At 47.5% G+C, this 16,825-nt stretch overlaps 1 protein-coding gene across 7 annotated transcripts in view; it reads left to right on the top strand.

The window, feature by feature from the left end:
* The window catches only part of Dysf (dysferlin), a 201,702-nt gene that overhangs the window by 140,263 nt on the left and 44,614 nt on the right, over positions 1-16,825 (top strand). For 4 of the 7 annotated variants that reach the window (XM_059258091.1, XM_059258087.1, XM_059258093.1 and 1 more), the window contains 2 exons: positions 1,295-1,460; positions 1,788-1,864. In XM_059258091.1, the coding sequence (XP_059114074.1) occupies positions 1,295-1,460; positions 1,788-1,864 (243 nt within the window). Of the gene's footprint in view, positions 1-1,294; positions 1,461-1,787; positions 1,865-6,584; positions 6,648-16,825 lie in introns of all 7 variants that reach the window. The other 3 variants (XM_059258090.1, XM_059258089.1, XM_059258092.1) reach the window with 1 other exon arrangement.

The raw sequence follows: 16,825 nt of genomic DNA, 5'->3' as shown, positions 1-16,825 counted from the left end.
TTAGACCCTGGCCCCCAAGTCTTCAATCTTGGGTCCCCAACAATCAACTTTTAGCCCCCAGCCCTTGGCTTTCCAGCCTTTGATACCCCAGCCCCTGATGCTCATTCATCAGCTCCCAGCCCCTGCCTTGAGTCCTCTACCTCCATTTCTCCAGCCCCTGATCTCCATTCATCAGCTCCCAGCCTCTGCCTTGAGTCCTCTACCTCCATTTCTCCAGCCTCTGATCTCTCAGTGTTCATCCCCAAGTCCTCAGTGCCCCAGCCCCTGAGTCTTTAGTCTTGACTCCCAATTCATAGCCCTAGCTCCCAACCCTGCCTGTCAGCTACCATATCCTCAGCTCCCAGCCTCCAACCTTTAACCCTGGCTCTCAGAATCTGTAGCTTCAGCTCTCAGCCCCCATAGCCCTCAAACTCCATAGTGTGGTCCTAGTCCATGGTCTCCCAACCCCTGTCCTCACTGGCCTCCTAGCTTCTGATCTCTCAGCCCCTAGTCCCCCACCCCCATCCCTACAGATCTTAGCCCCAGTCCCTGCTCCCCGCCTCCCCACAGTCCTCTGCCATTGGTTCTTGACTCCCAATCCCTGGCCTTCCACTCTTCAGACTTCTAGTCCTTAGAATCAGCCCCCAGCCCTGAGCCCTGAACCCTGAGTCTCCCACCCCTCATCCCTCCATTCCTCAGCCCCTAGGCCTCCCCAGCTCCCTGGGCTGCCTGGGCCCAGTGGCCGATGTAAGTCAAGTCTGAGAAAAGGAAAATAGTTTGCAAGATGAAAGCACGATAGAAATTCCAGGCCCAGTGGCTGTCAACAGGAGCCTTCTCTTGGCTTAGCCAAGACGCCACTGAAGGAGTGCATATAAATTATTTCAAGTTGTGTTCAAAGTGCTTTTGGGGTGGGGGGAGAAGAATCTGGGTCTGCAAGCCAACTCCTGAGTATCCACTTGGGGGGGACTGTCTGTAAGAAATGTTGAGCTGCAGCCCAACTCCCCCTTACCCCCCAAGCTGTGCAGGTTCAGAGAAAATAGACTTGCTCAGAGTTCAGGCTGACCTGGGTGTGCTTGGAGGTAAAGCTGTGGGAAAGCCAGCCTCCACACACAGCAGCCAAGGATAGACAGAAAGGGGTGTGGCCTCTGTCCCACTGGCTAGCACTGGCTGCTGGCCACCATGTTGGATTTGGGGCTCTTGGGGACTCAGAGTTACTCTTTGTCCCTTGGTCCTGCCTGTGAGTGCTCTCCCTCACTCCTTCCCCAGAAATGGGCTGAGGCCCATGTTTAGAGCGTCCCTCTTCTCCTCTCTCCAGATGTTGCCACGAGAGGACCTCTACTGTCCCCCGATTGTGGTCAAGGTCATTGATAATCGTCAGTTTGGCCGCCGGCCAGTAGTGGGCCAGTGCACCATTCGCTCCCTGGAGAAATTCCTGTGTGACCCGTACTCAGCAGAAAGTCCTTCCCCACAGGGCGGCCCAGGTAAAGAGGGAGAGGTGGCCTTTGCTTAGCTGGCCCAGAGGTGGGGGGGTCTTTCCTTCCTCAGGTTGGCACATCTGGAGCAAGTGAGCCTACTTGTGGGTGGGAAGCACGGTTCAAAATAGGGGTGGCGGTGGGGGAGGAGCCGAGGGGGGAGGCGCAGAGGGAGAGGAAGAGGAGGTGGGAAATGGAGGAAGATGGGGACTAGATTCAGGAAAAGGAAGGGCCGGGGACAGAGAGAAAAAGGGTATGAGGGGTGGTGAGATTGAGGGGTCTGGTGACAGTCCCTTGCCCGAGTCCCTCATGGGAGTGGACTTGCTCTTCCTGCAGATGATGTGAGCCTTCTCAGCCCTGGGGAGGATGTGCTTATCGACATTGACGACAAGGAGCCTCTCATCCCTGTCCAGGTAGGATAGGGAAGATGGCAGCTCCCTCCTGCCCCAACCCCAAGGAGCTGGCCTTAATTTCCCCACCCTGCACTCCTCATCTCTAGCTCCTCCCCTCCCCTCTCCTTCCCTACCATATAGCCATTATACCTACCCCTCTATACCCTGGTGGCTGGGTGCTGCCTGATGGAAGGGCCTGAGTAGGGACTTTCAGTCTGGTTGGAGAAGGGGTGTGTAGTCCTTAGGGTAAGAGCTAAACTTTTTTTCTGGAAGCATGCGGGGAAAATGGAACATCTCCCTTGGGGCTGCATTGAAGCCTTTCTGTCTGAGATCCCTCAGTGAGAAGGAGATGGGAGGGAGTGTCTCTTCTTTGAGGGAAGATTGTTCTGGGATCTCATGCTCGGCAGCTCCGTGGATGTAACTTAGAGAGAGCGGGCTGTGTTTAGGACTGTGTATGTCTTGCTTATCCCCCACCTCCAGGACCAGGAAGGGAGGATTTGGGGGAAAGTTGTTGCAACCTGCTGCAGTCAATCGTTCTTTTGCTGGAACTCTGTAACCTAGGGCCTGCTGGTGACCACAGGACATGTCAAGGCATATGGCAGGAAGCCCATGACATATTTTACCCAAGGGAGCACTGTTCCTATCTTGGGCCCTAGATGGGCTCTGCATCCCATCCAGTACTTGCCCCAAGAGAGGTGGAGAAAGCCCTACTGTGAACAATGGTCTGAACTTGCTCAGGCTGCCACCCTCCTCTGTGGCTGTGCATGCTGTTGCTCACACACCTGATGCCTTCAGTGCTCCTAAAACTTCAGGCTACCTGAGGCAGAGCCTCATAGCCTGTTTGATGGCATCCTCTCCTCAGGCTGCAGTGAATAGATGGGTGTGTGTGTGTGTGTGTGTGTGTGTGTGTGTGTGTGTGTCAATGGTTGGATAGACACTTATTAATGGATAGATGGATTAACAAGTGACACTCAGCTAGGCTCTGTACTCTTCAAACCACCCATTAAATCTTAGCTTTGCACACAAGAACAAACCTGAGTGCTGAGATGGCCCCAAGATCCTTAGAGCTCAGTTCTGAGGTGGTCCCTGGAAATACTGAGTGCCATTTTCTGCCACTTTCCCAATTTCCCATCTTCCCGCTACTTCCACAGGAACACCTCCAGTGTTTGCTCCTGGAGCCATGCTGCTGCTGCTGCAGAGGCTGGAAGTATTGCTCTACAGTTTCACCAGTGCTAAGAAAGCGTCAGAAGCCCCAAGCCCTCATCCCTCAGCTTGTAGCACTCACCAGGGCTCTGCTCTGCTAGCCTGTCTGCTGAGACAACCTTTGCCTTTGTTCTCTTGCTCAGTTCATTATTTGAGACTCAACTTAGGAATGCTCACCACTTCTCTGGCAGGATCTTGGCCACTGCATCAGCTCTAAGTCCTGCATGTCTCTCTGAGTCTCAGCATCTTCTCTGGACTAAATGCATGACAGCAACTAGGCTGCCTTCCTTTATATGTCCCCAATGTCCAGCACAGGGCCTGATTTAGAGGAGATGTTCAATGAGAATCTGTCTAGATGGCCAATGGTAGATGAATGAATGGATAATGGATAGATGGATGGATGGATGGATGAATAGGTGGCTAGAGAGTAGACAGATGGATGGCTAGATGGGTGAATAAATTAATGGATAGATGAGAGGATGGGAGGATGAATGGGTGAATAGGCAGATGAATGAACAGATGGATGGATGAGTGGATGGACATATGGACGGATGGATGAGTGGATGCATGGATAGGTAGGTTGATGGGTGGTTGGGTGGATGGATGGAGAGGTAGATGAATTAGTGAACAGATGGATGGATAGACAGGTAGATGGATAGATGGGTGAACAGATGGATAAATGGGTAGATGGATGGGTATATGTATGTATGTATACATGTATGTATGTATGTATAAATGTATGTATGTGTGTACATGTATGTAAAAAAGTATGTATAAATGCATGGAAGAAAAAACAGATAATTCACCCATTGTCTGCATGGGTCTGAGGAAGAATGTTTCCTAGCAGGGAAACCTGAACGGAAATTTGAGATGGCTCTACAGTGATGTCAGTACAAGTTTATATTTTGTCTTCCTCATGGATGGGTATTTGTAGCTGAGTCCCAAGCCCTGGCTTCCCTCCCCCCCCCCAGCTCCTATTTCCTGCCCCCTTCACAGGCCTGTCTGAGATACAACTAAGTAATGGCTTCCCGGCAGGACCGCTGCTCTCTGTGTGTGACCTTCAGTGTTCACAAGTTTAGGTGACGAGGGAATATTTGGGCCCTGTTGGCTACAAGCACAGCCAGAGGTAGACAGTGAGGAGCCCAGGCTGGACAGACGCCTGGCCCTGACGTGAGGGGCCCAGGGCTGGGCCTGAGCAAGATTCAGAGCCAGAGCTAGGCCTGTGCTCCATGTCAACACATGGCCACTCTGACTGGAGCAGTGGGCAGAGAGGTGTGTGGCTGGGAGCTGGGCTGCTGGAGGTGTGCCACACAGCAAGGCTGGCCTTGCCTAGGTTGGGAGATGGCAGGGGAACATGAAGAAGAGGATGACAAGAGGAAGAAGATAAGAAAAAGGGACCAGCTTGCTTTGATGGGAGAAGCCTGAGTCCCATTCTTTTTGAATATACCATCTGGCAGGAACATACCATCTTGGGGAGGTGATATGTGTGTTTACATAGCAAAGTTGTGTGTGTGTGTGTGTGTGTGTGTGTGTGTGTGTGTGTGTGTGTGTGTAGTAAGGTGGTATGTGTATATGTGTGTGCATTAAGGTAGTGTATATGTGATAAGATGATGTGTGGTAAGGGTGTGTGTGTGTGTGTGTGTGTGTGTGTGTGTATGCATGTGGTGTGGTAGTATGTATGTGGTAAGGTGGTATATACATGTGATAAGGTAATGTGTGTGGTAAAGCATGCGTGTGGTGAGGTAGTATTATGTACATGTGGTAAGGTTGGTTGGTATGTGTGTGATGAAGTGGTGTATACATGTGGTAAGGTGGTGTGTGTGTATGTGGTAAGGTAGTGTGTATGTTTATTGCAGGTATGTGTGGATATGTCAGTGGTAGATGTGGTGTGTGTGTGTGTGTGTGTGTGTGTGGTGAGGTGTGTGTATGTGATAAGGCACTATGCATGTACACGTGTGTGGGGTGTGTATTACTGAAGACACAGTTGGCAGGTGGCGTGGAGAAGCCCTGAGAACATGGTGGGGACCTTCTCCCTCACGGTGGGCTGGGGCGTGGGCAGCTCTCAGGCTCAGGCTAATTTGGAGCTCACTGCTCCGCTTTTAGTCTCGAGGCTGCCGTGAAGGTGGAAACACGGCCCCGGAATTAGAGCAGCAAATTATGGCCCCGGCCCGAAGGGGAGTGTGTAATTTCTGCAGCTGCACGGAGCTTGGCACTATGTTTAGCTGCGTGTGTTCCTTTGGCTCTGATGACCTGCCTGTACCCCTCTCACCTTCTTTAAAAAGGAACACTTTCAAAATAACGGTGAGGCCGCTGAGGGGTCAGAGCAAGAAGGGGAGGGACAGAGGCGTCTTTGGCCATCTGGGGGCTGCTGGAGAAACTCACCGTCTGTTCTGGAAGGTCCTACTGTACCCAATATTGGCCAGCGGCCCCGGCTGGTTGCCATTTAATCTGCCTTCCTTCCTTCCCGGACTTGGGCTCTGGAGCTCCTCGGTGATGCTTCCTACACAGAGGAGAGGGTGGGAGTCAAAACCCCACTCCAGGTCTCAACGGAGTCTCTCCTCACTTCTGCCCTACACCCGACCTCTCTTCTTGCACAGGAAGGGAGCCTGGCCTGGGCTTCCCTTTTTCAGGATCCTCTTGGAGCCTCTGGATCATTGAAGAGGGAGGCTGGTGCTGGTGGCTGTGGGTCCCCACTGACCCCGGCTTCTCCAGCCTCACCTCCCATTTCCCCTGTTGCAGGGCCTGTTTTCTGTCCCCACCCCCAGATCTGCTGTTTCCTTCTTCCTCTGCACCCCTGCCCTGCTTCGTCCACCCTTTTGAGGCTGTTCACCCACCTGAGCCCTCACCTCTCCCCCTGGCCCCTTGCCATGGCCTCCGAGCATGTCTGAGGCTCTCCTCTAAGACATCGGATTACAGTCCTAGAGATACCAACCGAGGGTTTGTGGTGGGAAGTCATTTCCAGGGCAGGCAGCAGGGGTGTACTGTGAGACTCCTTCAGCTTCCTTCGTGTAGGCCTGGGGAGTCGTGTGGTCCTCAGCTCCCAGAGGATGGAAGCTGAGGATCTTGACCGTGCTTGGCCACCTTACCCAGCAGGTCTGGGTATGTTAGTGACAGAAGGAGCAGATGGTGGGGACCAGAAATGTCCCTGGAGCAGGCAGGTTTGAGAAAGGCAGGGAGAGTGGCTGAGTAGGTGGCACCTGAGCAGGGGCAGCAAAGGCAATTAGATTGCAGCCGGAGAGCAAACTAGCCTGGCGAGGTCTTCGTCACGTTTAGACTGACGCACCTCTCCTTGTTGCTCTGGGTCATTGCGGTTCAGGGAGGTCACGGAGCTATCCAAGGTCATGTAAATGGTTGGGTCATGGAGCTGGGCTTGTCCAGCTGGGGACAGCAAAGTCTTCACACAGCTGGTGCAGAGGGTTCCTGGAGGGGAAGGGGGTGGGGAGAGCCCTACTCCCTCAGAGCTGGCCAACCTTCCCTGTCACAGGTCCTCAAATCTTGCCCTCAAATCCTGTCACTAACTGGCATGTTTAATTTGTAGCTCACAGATGGGCTGTCAAGCTTGGCCCCCACTAACCTGAGGTCTTCTCCGTCCAGTCCTCATGTAGGTATTGTTCATTATTTGTTGGCTCCATTTTCCTTGCACAGATCTGGGATAAGGAGGAGAGGAGGCATTCCTGAGCATGGCATAACCATGGAGGGGCGGGGGGGGGGGAGGTCCTGGGTGTAGTTCCTAAATCTCTGCCTCTGATCAATGTCCTGCTCCTTCTGAGCCTTACTTCAGTCCTGGTTACCCAGGTGGGCTGGGCTTCGGTCTGGCTGTGAGGGCCAGAGGAAGCAGGCACGTCCCTACCTTCAGTTCTGCCCTTTGGGACTTGGGCCCAAGAAGGTTCTTCAGATGGCAGCTGCTAGTCTTCCTTGTTACTCCCAACATGAGTGTATGTGTGTGGCTGAGGACTCCTGGTGGGTCCTGGTGGGTCCTGGTGGGTCCTGAGATCCAAGTGGTTGGGCCAATGGCAGCACTGTAGTGCCCATCCGGGCTACTTTCTTTCTGCCTCTGCTGATCTACAACGTCCAGGCTTCTTTCTGAATTATCTTTTGTGGGAAATACAGAAAACACAGAGTGCAGGGCAGAGGGAAAGCTATCCACATCTCCGTTTGCTGCTAAGACTGTTTAGACATGCCTGTGTTTTTAGGTCTCTTTTATGTACTTGTTTATACTTTGAGTTTTACAATGTTAGAATCATATTGCATTTTCTTATAATCTGCATTAGAAAGCTTAAAAGTGCAGTGTGACTGCTCTCCCACTCTATATTCTACATTTTAAAGATGGCTGAATGTCGCCTGGGCCCTCTGGAAGTGCTAACTGCTCATCACCGGACACTTGATTTGTTAATCCTCACCTGTTCTTCTTACATCCCTAGAAATCTTAGTTTACTATCTGTAGGTCAGGTCATTTAATCTATTCCTAGGCATTTTGTAGCCTTTATTACTATTCTCGGTGGAATATCTTTCTTTTTTGTGACTATAATTCTTGCTAGGAAATCTCCCTCCACTCCCCTCCCCGTTCCTCTCCTTTCTTCTCTTCTGTGCCAGGAATTAAGCCCAGGACCCTCTGCATGCTTGGCAAGTGCATTAACCCCAAGCTACGCCCAGCTCCTGAAACATTACTTTTGCATACTTATATTGCGACTATCTCTTTATTAAGCCCTTTCCTCAGTCTTTATTGATTGAAGAAAATTTCTAGATGGCTAAGATTGTTCAAACAAACCGGGCTTTATTCCTCAAAGCTGTGTCTTTATTATTCCCCATTTCAGAATAATATTTGACAGTAGAGCTGGCACTGAGCAAAGTTATTTCGCCACTAATTTATGAGAACAGCTCTGTTATTTTCTGTTAGTTACGGTAACAACTACCTGTTTCAGATCGTCTTGGCTTTGTCAAGATTTGGTCTTTTATTGTCAGTCTTCTAATAGCTTAAACTTGGGGTGAGGCCTGGGGGGTGGCTCAGTAGCTAAGAGGGCCTGCTGCACAAGCCCTAAGGACCCCAGTTCAAATCCTCAGCATCCTCATAAAAAGCCAGGCATGGCCACGTGTGGGGGGTGTGGCGAGCAGAGACAAGACGATTCCCCAGGGCTGGTTGGTGGCCATCTTAGCTCCAGCTTCAGTGAGAGACCCGTGTCAAGGGAATAGGGTAGAGGGTGGTAGAGCAGGACACTTGTTGTCTTCCTTCAGCCTCCGCATGGATACATGGGCTTGTATACCTGCACATACATGTGCGCATCCCCCCGCCCCCCGCAACACACCAAGGAAAAATAAGTGTTCAGTCTTATCAATATCATTTGGTATTTATGAAGATGATACCTTTCTTTACATTATTCTGGTAATATAAAGCACAACGGCCCCATGTTCATGGGGTAAACCCAAGCCTTGCTGTCTGTCAAGCACTCCTAGCTGACTCAGGCTGAAATCCTCTTTTCCCAGACAAACGGGTGGTCAGCTGGCTGGTGGGACAAGTTGGTTAGACTGGATCATGAAGCTCCTGTTATTGAACACTGACATGTAGCCCCCCCCCCCCCCCAGTGTGCATGCTCATCTCCCAGTCATTTGCCACAAGCCAAGCTCTCTTTGGCTCTGACTGTGCTGAACGGAGGGCTGTTAATCCTTTCATTTAAAACCACGGCCAACATGTAATGTCTGTGATTTTTAGCCTTTAGTTTATTAATGTTTGAGAAGACTGTAACGATGCTACAAAAACATTGGAGTGTGGAGTTCTTTGAAAATTTAAGATCTGTCTGCCATTTTGTATGCCATTTTGTTTGTATTTTTGAAAAAAATCTGAAAGCATTCAATTCAAATTTTATAGTTTTTTGTTTTTGTTTTTTGTCATATTTGTGTCATTACATTGTTAGTGCAGCTGGTGTGAAGAGGTTGGAAGCAGACACAGTTGACCGTGGTCACAAGCACAGCTGACCGTGGTCACAAACAGAGCTTGCTTGCTGGGAGCTGCAGAGGGTATGCAGGAGCAGCTGCAGGCCTTCAGCTGGCCCTGGCCTTTATGTGGCAGACCGTGGAGGGTGTCTGTCCATCCCGGACAAGAGAAATTCTCTTATATACTTTGAGTCAGACTTGCTGCTACTTATTTAGGATTTCTGCACCTTTGCTAGTGTCTCTTGGGATGTCTTAATTCAGCTTTGATGCCAGAGTTACACCAGCTCCCCACGTGTCTTCCACACCTGCCACTACTGCCTCTACTCTGCAGCAGTCACTGCGGCCTGAGGATTGACTTTTTAAATCTCCCTCTCTCTCTCCTCCCTCTCTCTTTCTGTGTGTGTGTTTACATTATAGGCTAGATCTGCATATGAAGGAGAACATGCGGTTTTTCTTATTCTGAGCTTGAATCACCTCACTCACTTAATGCCATACTTTCCAGATTAATCCATTTTCCTGAAAGTGATTTTATTCTTCTTTGTAGCCAAATAAAACTCCATCCTGTAGATGTGCCACATTTTCATGACCTTCTTGTTCTTTAGTGGTGCATTTCCCAGTTATTTGCTATTCATATGTAAATGAAATCAACCCTTATACATATTTTCAGAATCTTCGCTAAGATTCTTATTAATTCTCTTGACTCAAGTGTTCTGAGTTTTAGTCAGTTATTTAATTTGTAATTAATCATTTTTTGTGTGTCTTTTATCTTTATTATTTCTTTTTCCTGCTTTATTGCACTGACTAGGACCTCTAGGTGGGTGTTTTATGTGATTGATTATTGAAAGTATTCTTTTCTGATCCTGTTTTTTCTTAAATGAATAATTTTGCCTCACAAAGGAATATGAAACTTATGAGCTGAATGATGACAAGATAGTTAATGTTCATTATCAGGAATTCTGCTTTATTGAATGCTTTTCATGTAGCTGTTGAAATGGTCATGTGATTTTTCTTCTTTGTCCTGTTCCTGTGAAGCATTTTCACTTACGTTCCTTTTCTTGCAGTTCTGAAGCAGCTTCACATGTCTGAAACATGGCACCCTGGCCATGGCCTATTTTCTTTTTTCTGTGTTGCCAGATTCCATCTGCAGAGATTTAATTCTGTCTGTCTTGGTTTCTTTCTTTTTTTCCGTGTGTAGCCCTGGCTGTCCTGGAACTCACAGAGATCTGCTTGCTTCTGCTTTCCAAGTGCTGGGATTTAAAGCATGTGCATGGCCCCAGGATTTCTTTTTGCCTCAGTTTTGGTGATTGCTGACTGCTTGAGATGTCTTCCTTAACGCCGTTCAGGCTTCAGTGTCTAGGTAACAGTCATCTTGTAAGGAGTTTGGGTGAGAATGAACTTTCTCTGGTCTCCAAGAAGACAGAATAAGCCTGGCATCATTGTTGCCTGTGTTTGGCAAACTCACTTGTAAAGCTGTCTAGACTTAGCATTCTTCTTGGGATATTTTAAACTGCTGTTGTAATTGTAAGAATCTTTATAGGACCTCTGAGATTTTCGGCTTCTAGGTGAGTCACTTTTGGTGATTTATGTTTTATAGGAATGTATCCATTTCCTCCCCAAATATTGGCATAGCAATTTTTTGTAATGCCCTCTCAATTTTTCTAGTTTTTCTTCTCCATCAAGCCATGTCACCTTTATTCCCGGGATTTTATTTTATTATTCTTGTCACTCATTATCAGATTATTTTAATCATTTTCAAAGAATCAATTTTTGAGTTGATCTTTCATTTTGTTTCCTTATTTCCTAGCTGATTAATATTTTTATTATTTCCTTCCTCCTATTTGGGGTGTTTATTATATTTTTAACCTCTATGTAAACATTGAAGGCTATAAAATTCCCTGTTAAGTATTGTGTTATGCTTCCCACAGGACTTGGCAAGCAGTATTTTTGCCATTTTTCTGTTCTGAATATTTTCTTATTTCATTTTGACACCTGAGTTGTCTGAAAACATTTTGGAAGTTCCTAAACTATGTTTCAATTTATCTTTCTGTTGTTGTTGATACTGGCTTAGCTTAGCTTTACTGTGGCCCAGAGGATGAGTCTATGTGTAATAATACTCAGGAATGACCTTTATGGCCCAGGAAAAGGTCCATTTTTATGACTTGTTCGTGTAAGAGTGAAGAATGTGTGTTCTTCAAATGTGTTTTACAGGCTAAACACCCACTTAAGACACTTTGTTAATGTGTTATCAAAACTTGGGTTCCTTTGTTTTGTTTAATTTTGAAAAACTATGTGTGTGAGTCTGTGTGTGGGTATGTACACATAAGTGTAGGTGCCTGTGGAGGCCAGAAGAGGGTGTCGGATCTCCAGAAGCTGTAATTACAGGTGGTTGTGAGCCATCTGACATGGGTGCCGGGAATTTAACTTGGATTACAAGAGCAATTTGTGCTCTCTCTCTCTCTCTCTCTACACACACACACACACACACACACACACACACACACACACACACACGTACGTATGTACACAGTACACAGGGCTACAGCCCTGGCTGGCCTGGAACTTGCTGAGTAGACCAGGTTGGCTTCAAACTCACACTCAACTGCCCTTGCCTCCTGAGGCCTGGGATTAAAGACATGGGTCACTCCACCTGGATTCTCTAGTCTTTAAAAACGCATCATCCTGCCAGTTTTTACTGATTATTTGATTTTGCCATCTTACTTCGTGTTTCTATCAGCTTTATCTTTTTATATCTCTCTCTCCCTTCTTCTCTCCCTCCATTCATTCATCCCTCTCTCCCCTGGTATTGGGGACTGAATTCAGGGCCTTGAGCATGCCAAGCTGGCACCCTACCAATGAGTTATACCTCCTGAACTCTCTCATTTCTAAGATGTAAGAATCCACCCTCCCTTCACTTCCCCTCTCACTTGCCCTGTGAAGCTGTGTGAGTGACTATGTAGAGTCCTTCTGTTTGTTGTTTGGGACAGTCTTTCACTAGGTGACCCAGGCTGGCCCTCCCTTGAGGTCTTTCTGTCACAGCTTCCTGAAATCAAGGTATTAGAAGTGTGCCACACACCAACCTCATTTAATCTTTTTTTGTTTTGTTTTGTTTTTTTGAGGCAGGGTTTCTTTTTGTAGCCCTGGCTGTCCTGGAACTCGCTCTGTAGACCAAGCTGACCTCGAACTCAGAGATCTGCCTACCTCTGCCTCCCAAGTGCTGGGATTAAAGGCAAGTGCCACCACTGCCCTGCCTTATTTAATCTTGACCTGCATCTTTGACTTAGCAAAGTCTGAATTAATTCACATCTATAGCTTCTTCCAGGATATGATTAAGAACCGAATGCTCTCCAAATACTTTCACACTTTTGTTGCACATTCCAGTCTCATCTTGTAAGTCACATTTGAGCCTGTTTTTATTTTTTTAAGTAATCAGTTTTCTTTTTAGTTGTGTTCAAATTTACTATTCTTTTTGTGCAGTAGCCTTCTTCCTTTTATTTTACTTTTTAATTAAGTAGAATCTGTTGAAATTCTTATGTGGGAATCAGTTTATTTCAGGCTTTTCTGCTTTTTAATTGTTTGAAAATAACTTTTATTTCACCCTGTTTTGAGGACTCCAGTTTCACTGAAGTTATTTCTGTCAACAGTGCCTCTCTCTGAAGACTTCCATTTTCATTGGTTTTGGGTAGTTCTCAATTGTCATCTCTTCAAACTTTATCTAGTCCCTGTTCTTCTGACCATTCCATCTGAAGCTCTGAGGAGACACACCGTAGACCATCTCAATTCTCCGTGCCAACTAAATTTGCATGTTACATCTGATACTTTATCTGTGGCTTCTGCATCCACAGATGTAAACAACACAGATTGAAAATATTTGAAAAATGATTGTGACCATGGCAAACACACACAGTCACTCAATGCAGTTTAATAACCATTTGCAAGGCATTTGCTGCACACTGCACGTTACAAGCAATGTAGAGATGATTGACAGCATGCAGGTGAATGTGTGTAGGTTATATGCAGATTATATATAATCATAGATAAAGGCTTGAACATCTTTAGATTATGACCACCTAGGGGTCCTGCAGAAACTGAGGCTTACTCTGTTAATTTCTTCTTTTTAAAAGGATTTATTATATTATTTATTTATGTGCATGTGTGTGTCTGTGTGTATACAAGTGTCTACAGAGACCAGAAGAGGGCATTGGAGTTATAGACAGTTGTGAGCCATCCCATGTGGGTGCTGGGAACCAAACTTTGGTCCCCTGGAAGAGCAGCAAGCACTCTTAACTCCCGAGCATCTCTCCAGTCCTGGGAATGATTTTTTTACAAAAAGATTTATGGTATTTTAAAAATATGTGTATGTGTGTGTGGGTATGCACATGGCAGTGCAGGTGCCCAACGAGGCTGGAGGCATTGGATCCCACTGGAGTTGGAGTTCCATATGGTTGTGTGCTGGCAGCTGAACTGGGGTCCTCTGTAAGAGCAGCACATGCTCCTAACCACCGAGCCATCTCTCCAGCCCCCACGGTTGTTTCTTGATGATACACTTAGGCTGATTTCTAAAGATTCGTCTTCTGTTTATTTGATGTTACTAGTTTGTGATCTGATATTTAACCCAGTTTACTGAGTTTTTCATCTCAAGATTTACATTTTTTTTTAAGGTTCTTTCTTCTCCAGTCTGTTTAATTTCGAGGGTCTCTGTCTGTCTTTTGTTTCCTGGAGGGTCCTTTGGGTCACATGTTATTTCTGACGCTTCTGCTTTCTGTTCTCACGGGTCTGCTTCTGTAGCTGGTTGATCCCCGCTGGCACTGGCTTACGGTGTCTCGTTCCTCATGTGTTGCACTATTTTTTGATTGTGAACTCATGCTCTTTGGAACTTTATCTGAGAATTCTTTGAGGCCTGGATGGAAGTCACATTCTTCCAGAGAGGATGTGTGTTTACTTTTACCAGAAGCCTGGAGACACTACAAACCCAGATTCACTTAAAACTGAATGTTCAGCCGTGGCTTTTGGGGTTCCATAGCCTATGCATTTGGCTCCTCATTTCTCCAGATTTTTCCTTTCTCATTTGCTGCTAAAGATTCTCTTTGTGCCCTCATCATCTCCAGAGTGAATCAGGATGGTTTAAAAGATGCCTGTTGATGTGACGAGCATGCTGGGGAGATTTCTCTGGTTGTCTAGTTTGCTTTTTAGTTGGAAATCGAAATCTGTTTCAATTTGAAATCTGACAGTCCTGTTTTCCATCAAGCAGGTTCTGTCTCCTCCAGGACCCAGCGCTCTGATTTCCTGTCAGTGGCATCTTCTCCAAACGTCCTACGAACATGAACAAAGCCATTTGTTCTGGTTTGGACTCGGCTCTTTGGCTCAGGGAAACAGTTTTCTCAGTTCTCAGATGGTTTCCTTCTTGTGACCATTGGTGCCATCTTCCCCCCCTTTGCTTAGCCTTCCAGAAGGAGGCTCTTGCTCATTAAGCACTGGGAGATGAAGTAGAGCCTGTCCCTGAATGCACAGACCTTTTTAAAGTCAACTCGGATCAGCCAAAGATGGGGACAGTTTAGAGCTGCTAGAGTTTTACTTTGCCAATTGGGAATTCAACAGAGGGAAAGAAAGCAGAAGAAACTCATAACCACAGGCACTTACCATGGGTTTTTCTGTGAGCCGAAGACTGTGTTTACTATGGCAGCAAACATTATCGAACGAAGTCAGAGCCACAGTCCTTGCTGATGGACTCCTGTGTAAGAGTTTCCTAAGTAAGGCAGGATTGACCTTTTACATTAGGCCATCTGGGCAGGAACATCACTCGGGGAAACTTCTTACAGTGTTGGTTGAGTAGATCCTAAAGTTTATGGCACCTCTTAAGCCTGTTCAAGCTTCCATATGAAGAATTCCAGCATGCATTTGCAGGAAGAACAACGGTTGCCTGGTCCATGAGACCCTGGACATTGGTCTAGCTCATGGCCTCCCTGTAGGCCATACAAGTAGAGAGGCAACTTGTGCTTGGAAATGGGTAAGAAATTTAGTGGTAGCTGACCAAGAATGACAGATACATCTATCTCTGAAAGTGGGGGTGGCTTTATTGCTTGGAGCCTTGCTTCTCTGATGATGCTGTGTAAACACTATCTCTATTCAAGGCTGACTTCTTTCCCCATTCTTCTAGGATAGCTCACTTGCTCCTCATTTTCTATCCCCACATTCTTCTCACTAGGAAATAAGACTCTATGGGAGGACATTCTTTCCTATTGAGGTGATCTTGCCTCTCCTTGTCTTGACCTAACACTCATTTAGATCAAGGTCACTTTCTCCAAGAACAGCCTTATTTCCCTCAATTTCAAGTTTGGAGAGAATGCCTTATTGTGATTCATGAGTCTCGACAGCAATTTATCCCAGGACTTTGAAGTAGATGTTTTTTGACCAAAGCAATCAGTTACGGGGCGTCGCTCACGAGCAAGGAGCATTTCCAGAGGCAGTTTGTCTCCGAGCTTCGAGCTATGAGGCTGCACCCCTGAACTTGAGAGTTAACTTTAACCATGTTCGGTGTGTGTGTGTGTGTGTGTGTGTGTGTGTGTGTGTGTGTGCATCATATGGAGGCCATAGGTCTATGTCAGACATTTTATTAAACCATTCTCCACCTTCTTTTTTGAGACAGTTTCTCACTGAACCTGAAGCTTGCCTGGCCAGCCAGCCAGCCCCAGAGACCTTTCTGTCTCCACCAGCACTAGGATTACAGGCATGCTGCCACGCCCAGCTTCTTATATGGGTTCTAGGGGTTGAACTTGGGTCTTCATGCTTGCAAGACTTTACTGACTGACCCTCTCCCCAGACTCCATATTCCTACTTTTACCTTATTCCCGTGTCTACCAGCTGAGCTACTGAGGAAGACAGATGTAGGTTTCCTAAGGACGTGTACTGATGGTATTGGGGATGTTAGACTCACTACAAACAGTTGCCAAATCTCCCGTCATTAAGCATATCTGTGTTGTGCATGGTATGGGTGCAGGCTGGTCTCTGTGACTGCCACGAGCTCTGATTAGGTGTTTGATGCCTGTCCCCAGCGTCATTTGGGTCTTCCTTGTGCCTCATTCCCTCATTCTCTCTGAACACATACAAACCGCCCATCAAATGACAAGTGAGGGGATGGGGTGGGGTGGGGGTGAGGGGAGGGAAGTCAGAGCCGCAATCTGTTAGCTATTTGGAGTAATTGGTTATTTGCTGTGTGTGCGGGTTGGGAAGCCCAGCACATACTTTACGGTCTCTCCTGTTACGGGGGCTGGAGTCACCCGCCGATATTGGATCCTGGTTGCTGGAGCCCTTGGCTCGGGGCGCCTTTCCCCTGCTTGGCATTCCTGCGGTCTCCTCGGGGGTGCACCCCTCCTCCCTCAGTGCACACTGCAGGGGGGACAGCCTGGGGTGAAACGTCTGGCAAACTCCAGGCCCCCATCAGGGAGGAGTCAGCCCTAGCTCCTTCCAGCCAGCCCTTGCTTCTGCCTCCACTGCTCTACCACCCTCCTCCCCAAGGGGTCTTTCCCCTGGCATGAGGGACCGACTTGCCCTTCCATAGAAAAAGAGTCTTCTCTGTCTTAGAGGGGTATCCACAGCGTTTCCTGACAACCCACTGGCCAGAGAGCTTTCACCAGGATTTAACGTAATGCCTTCTTATCCTTCTTGGTCCTGCACATGGTCCGCCCCCTAGCCTGGGTTCTAAGGTGCGTGGAAGTTGTGTAGCCTTCTGTGCTGAGCCCCTTTGGGGGCTCTTGGTGAGGCTTCATCCCTCACCCTGTGACTTTGACACATCTCTCCAGGAGCTGAGGCACGGGAAATCAGAACCGAGTAACAAGTTTGACAAAGATTTGAAAA

The sequence above is a fragment of the Peromyscus eremicus genome, chromosome 3 (assembly GCF_949786415.1).
Source record: "Peromyscus eremicus chromosome 3, PerEre_H2_v1, whole genome shotgun sequence".
Classification (NCBI taxonomy): Eukaryota; Metazoa; Chordata; class Mammalia; order Rodentia; family Cricetidae; genus Peromyscus; species Peromyscus eremicus.
This window is presented reverse-complemented; position numbering and strand designations above follow the sequence as displayed.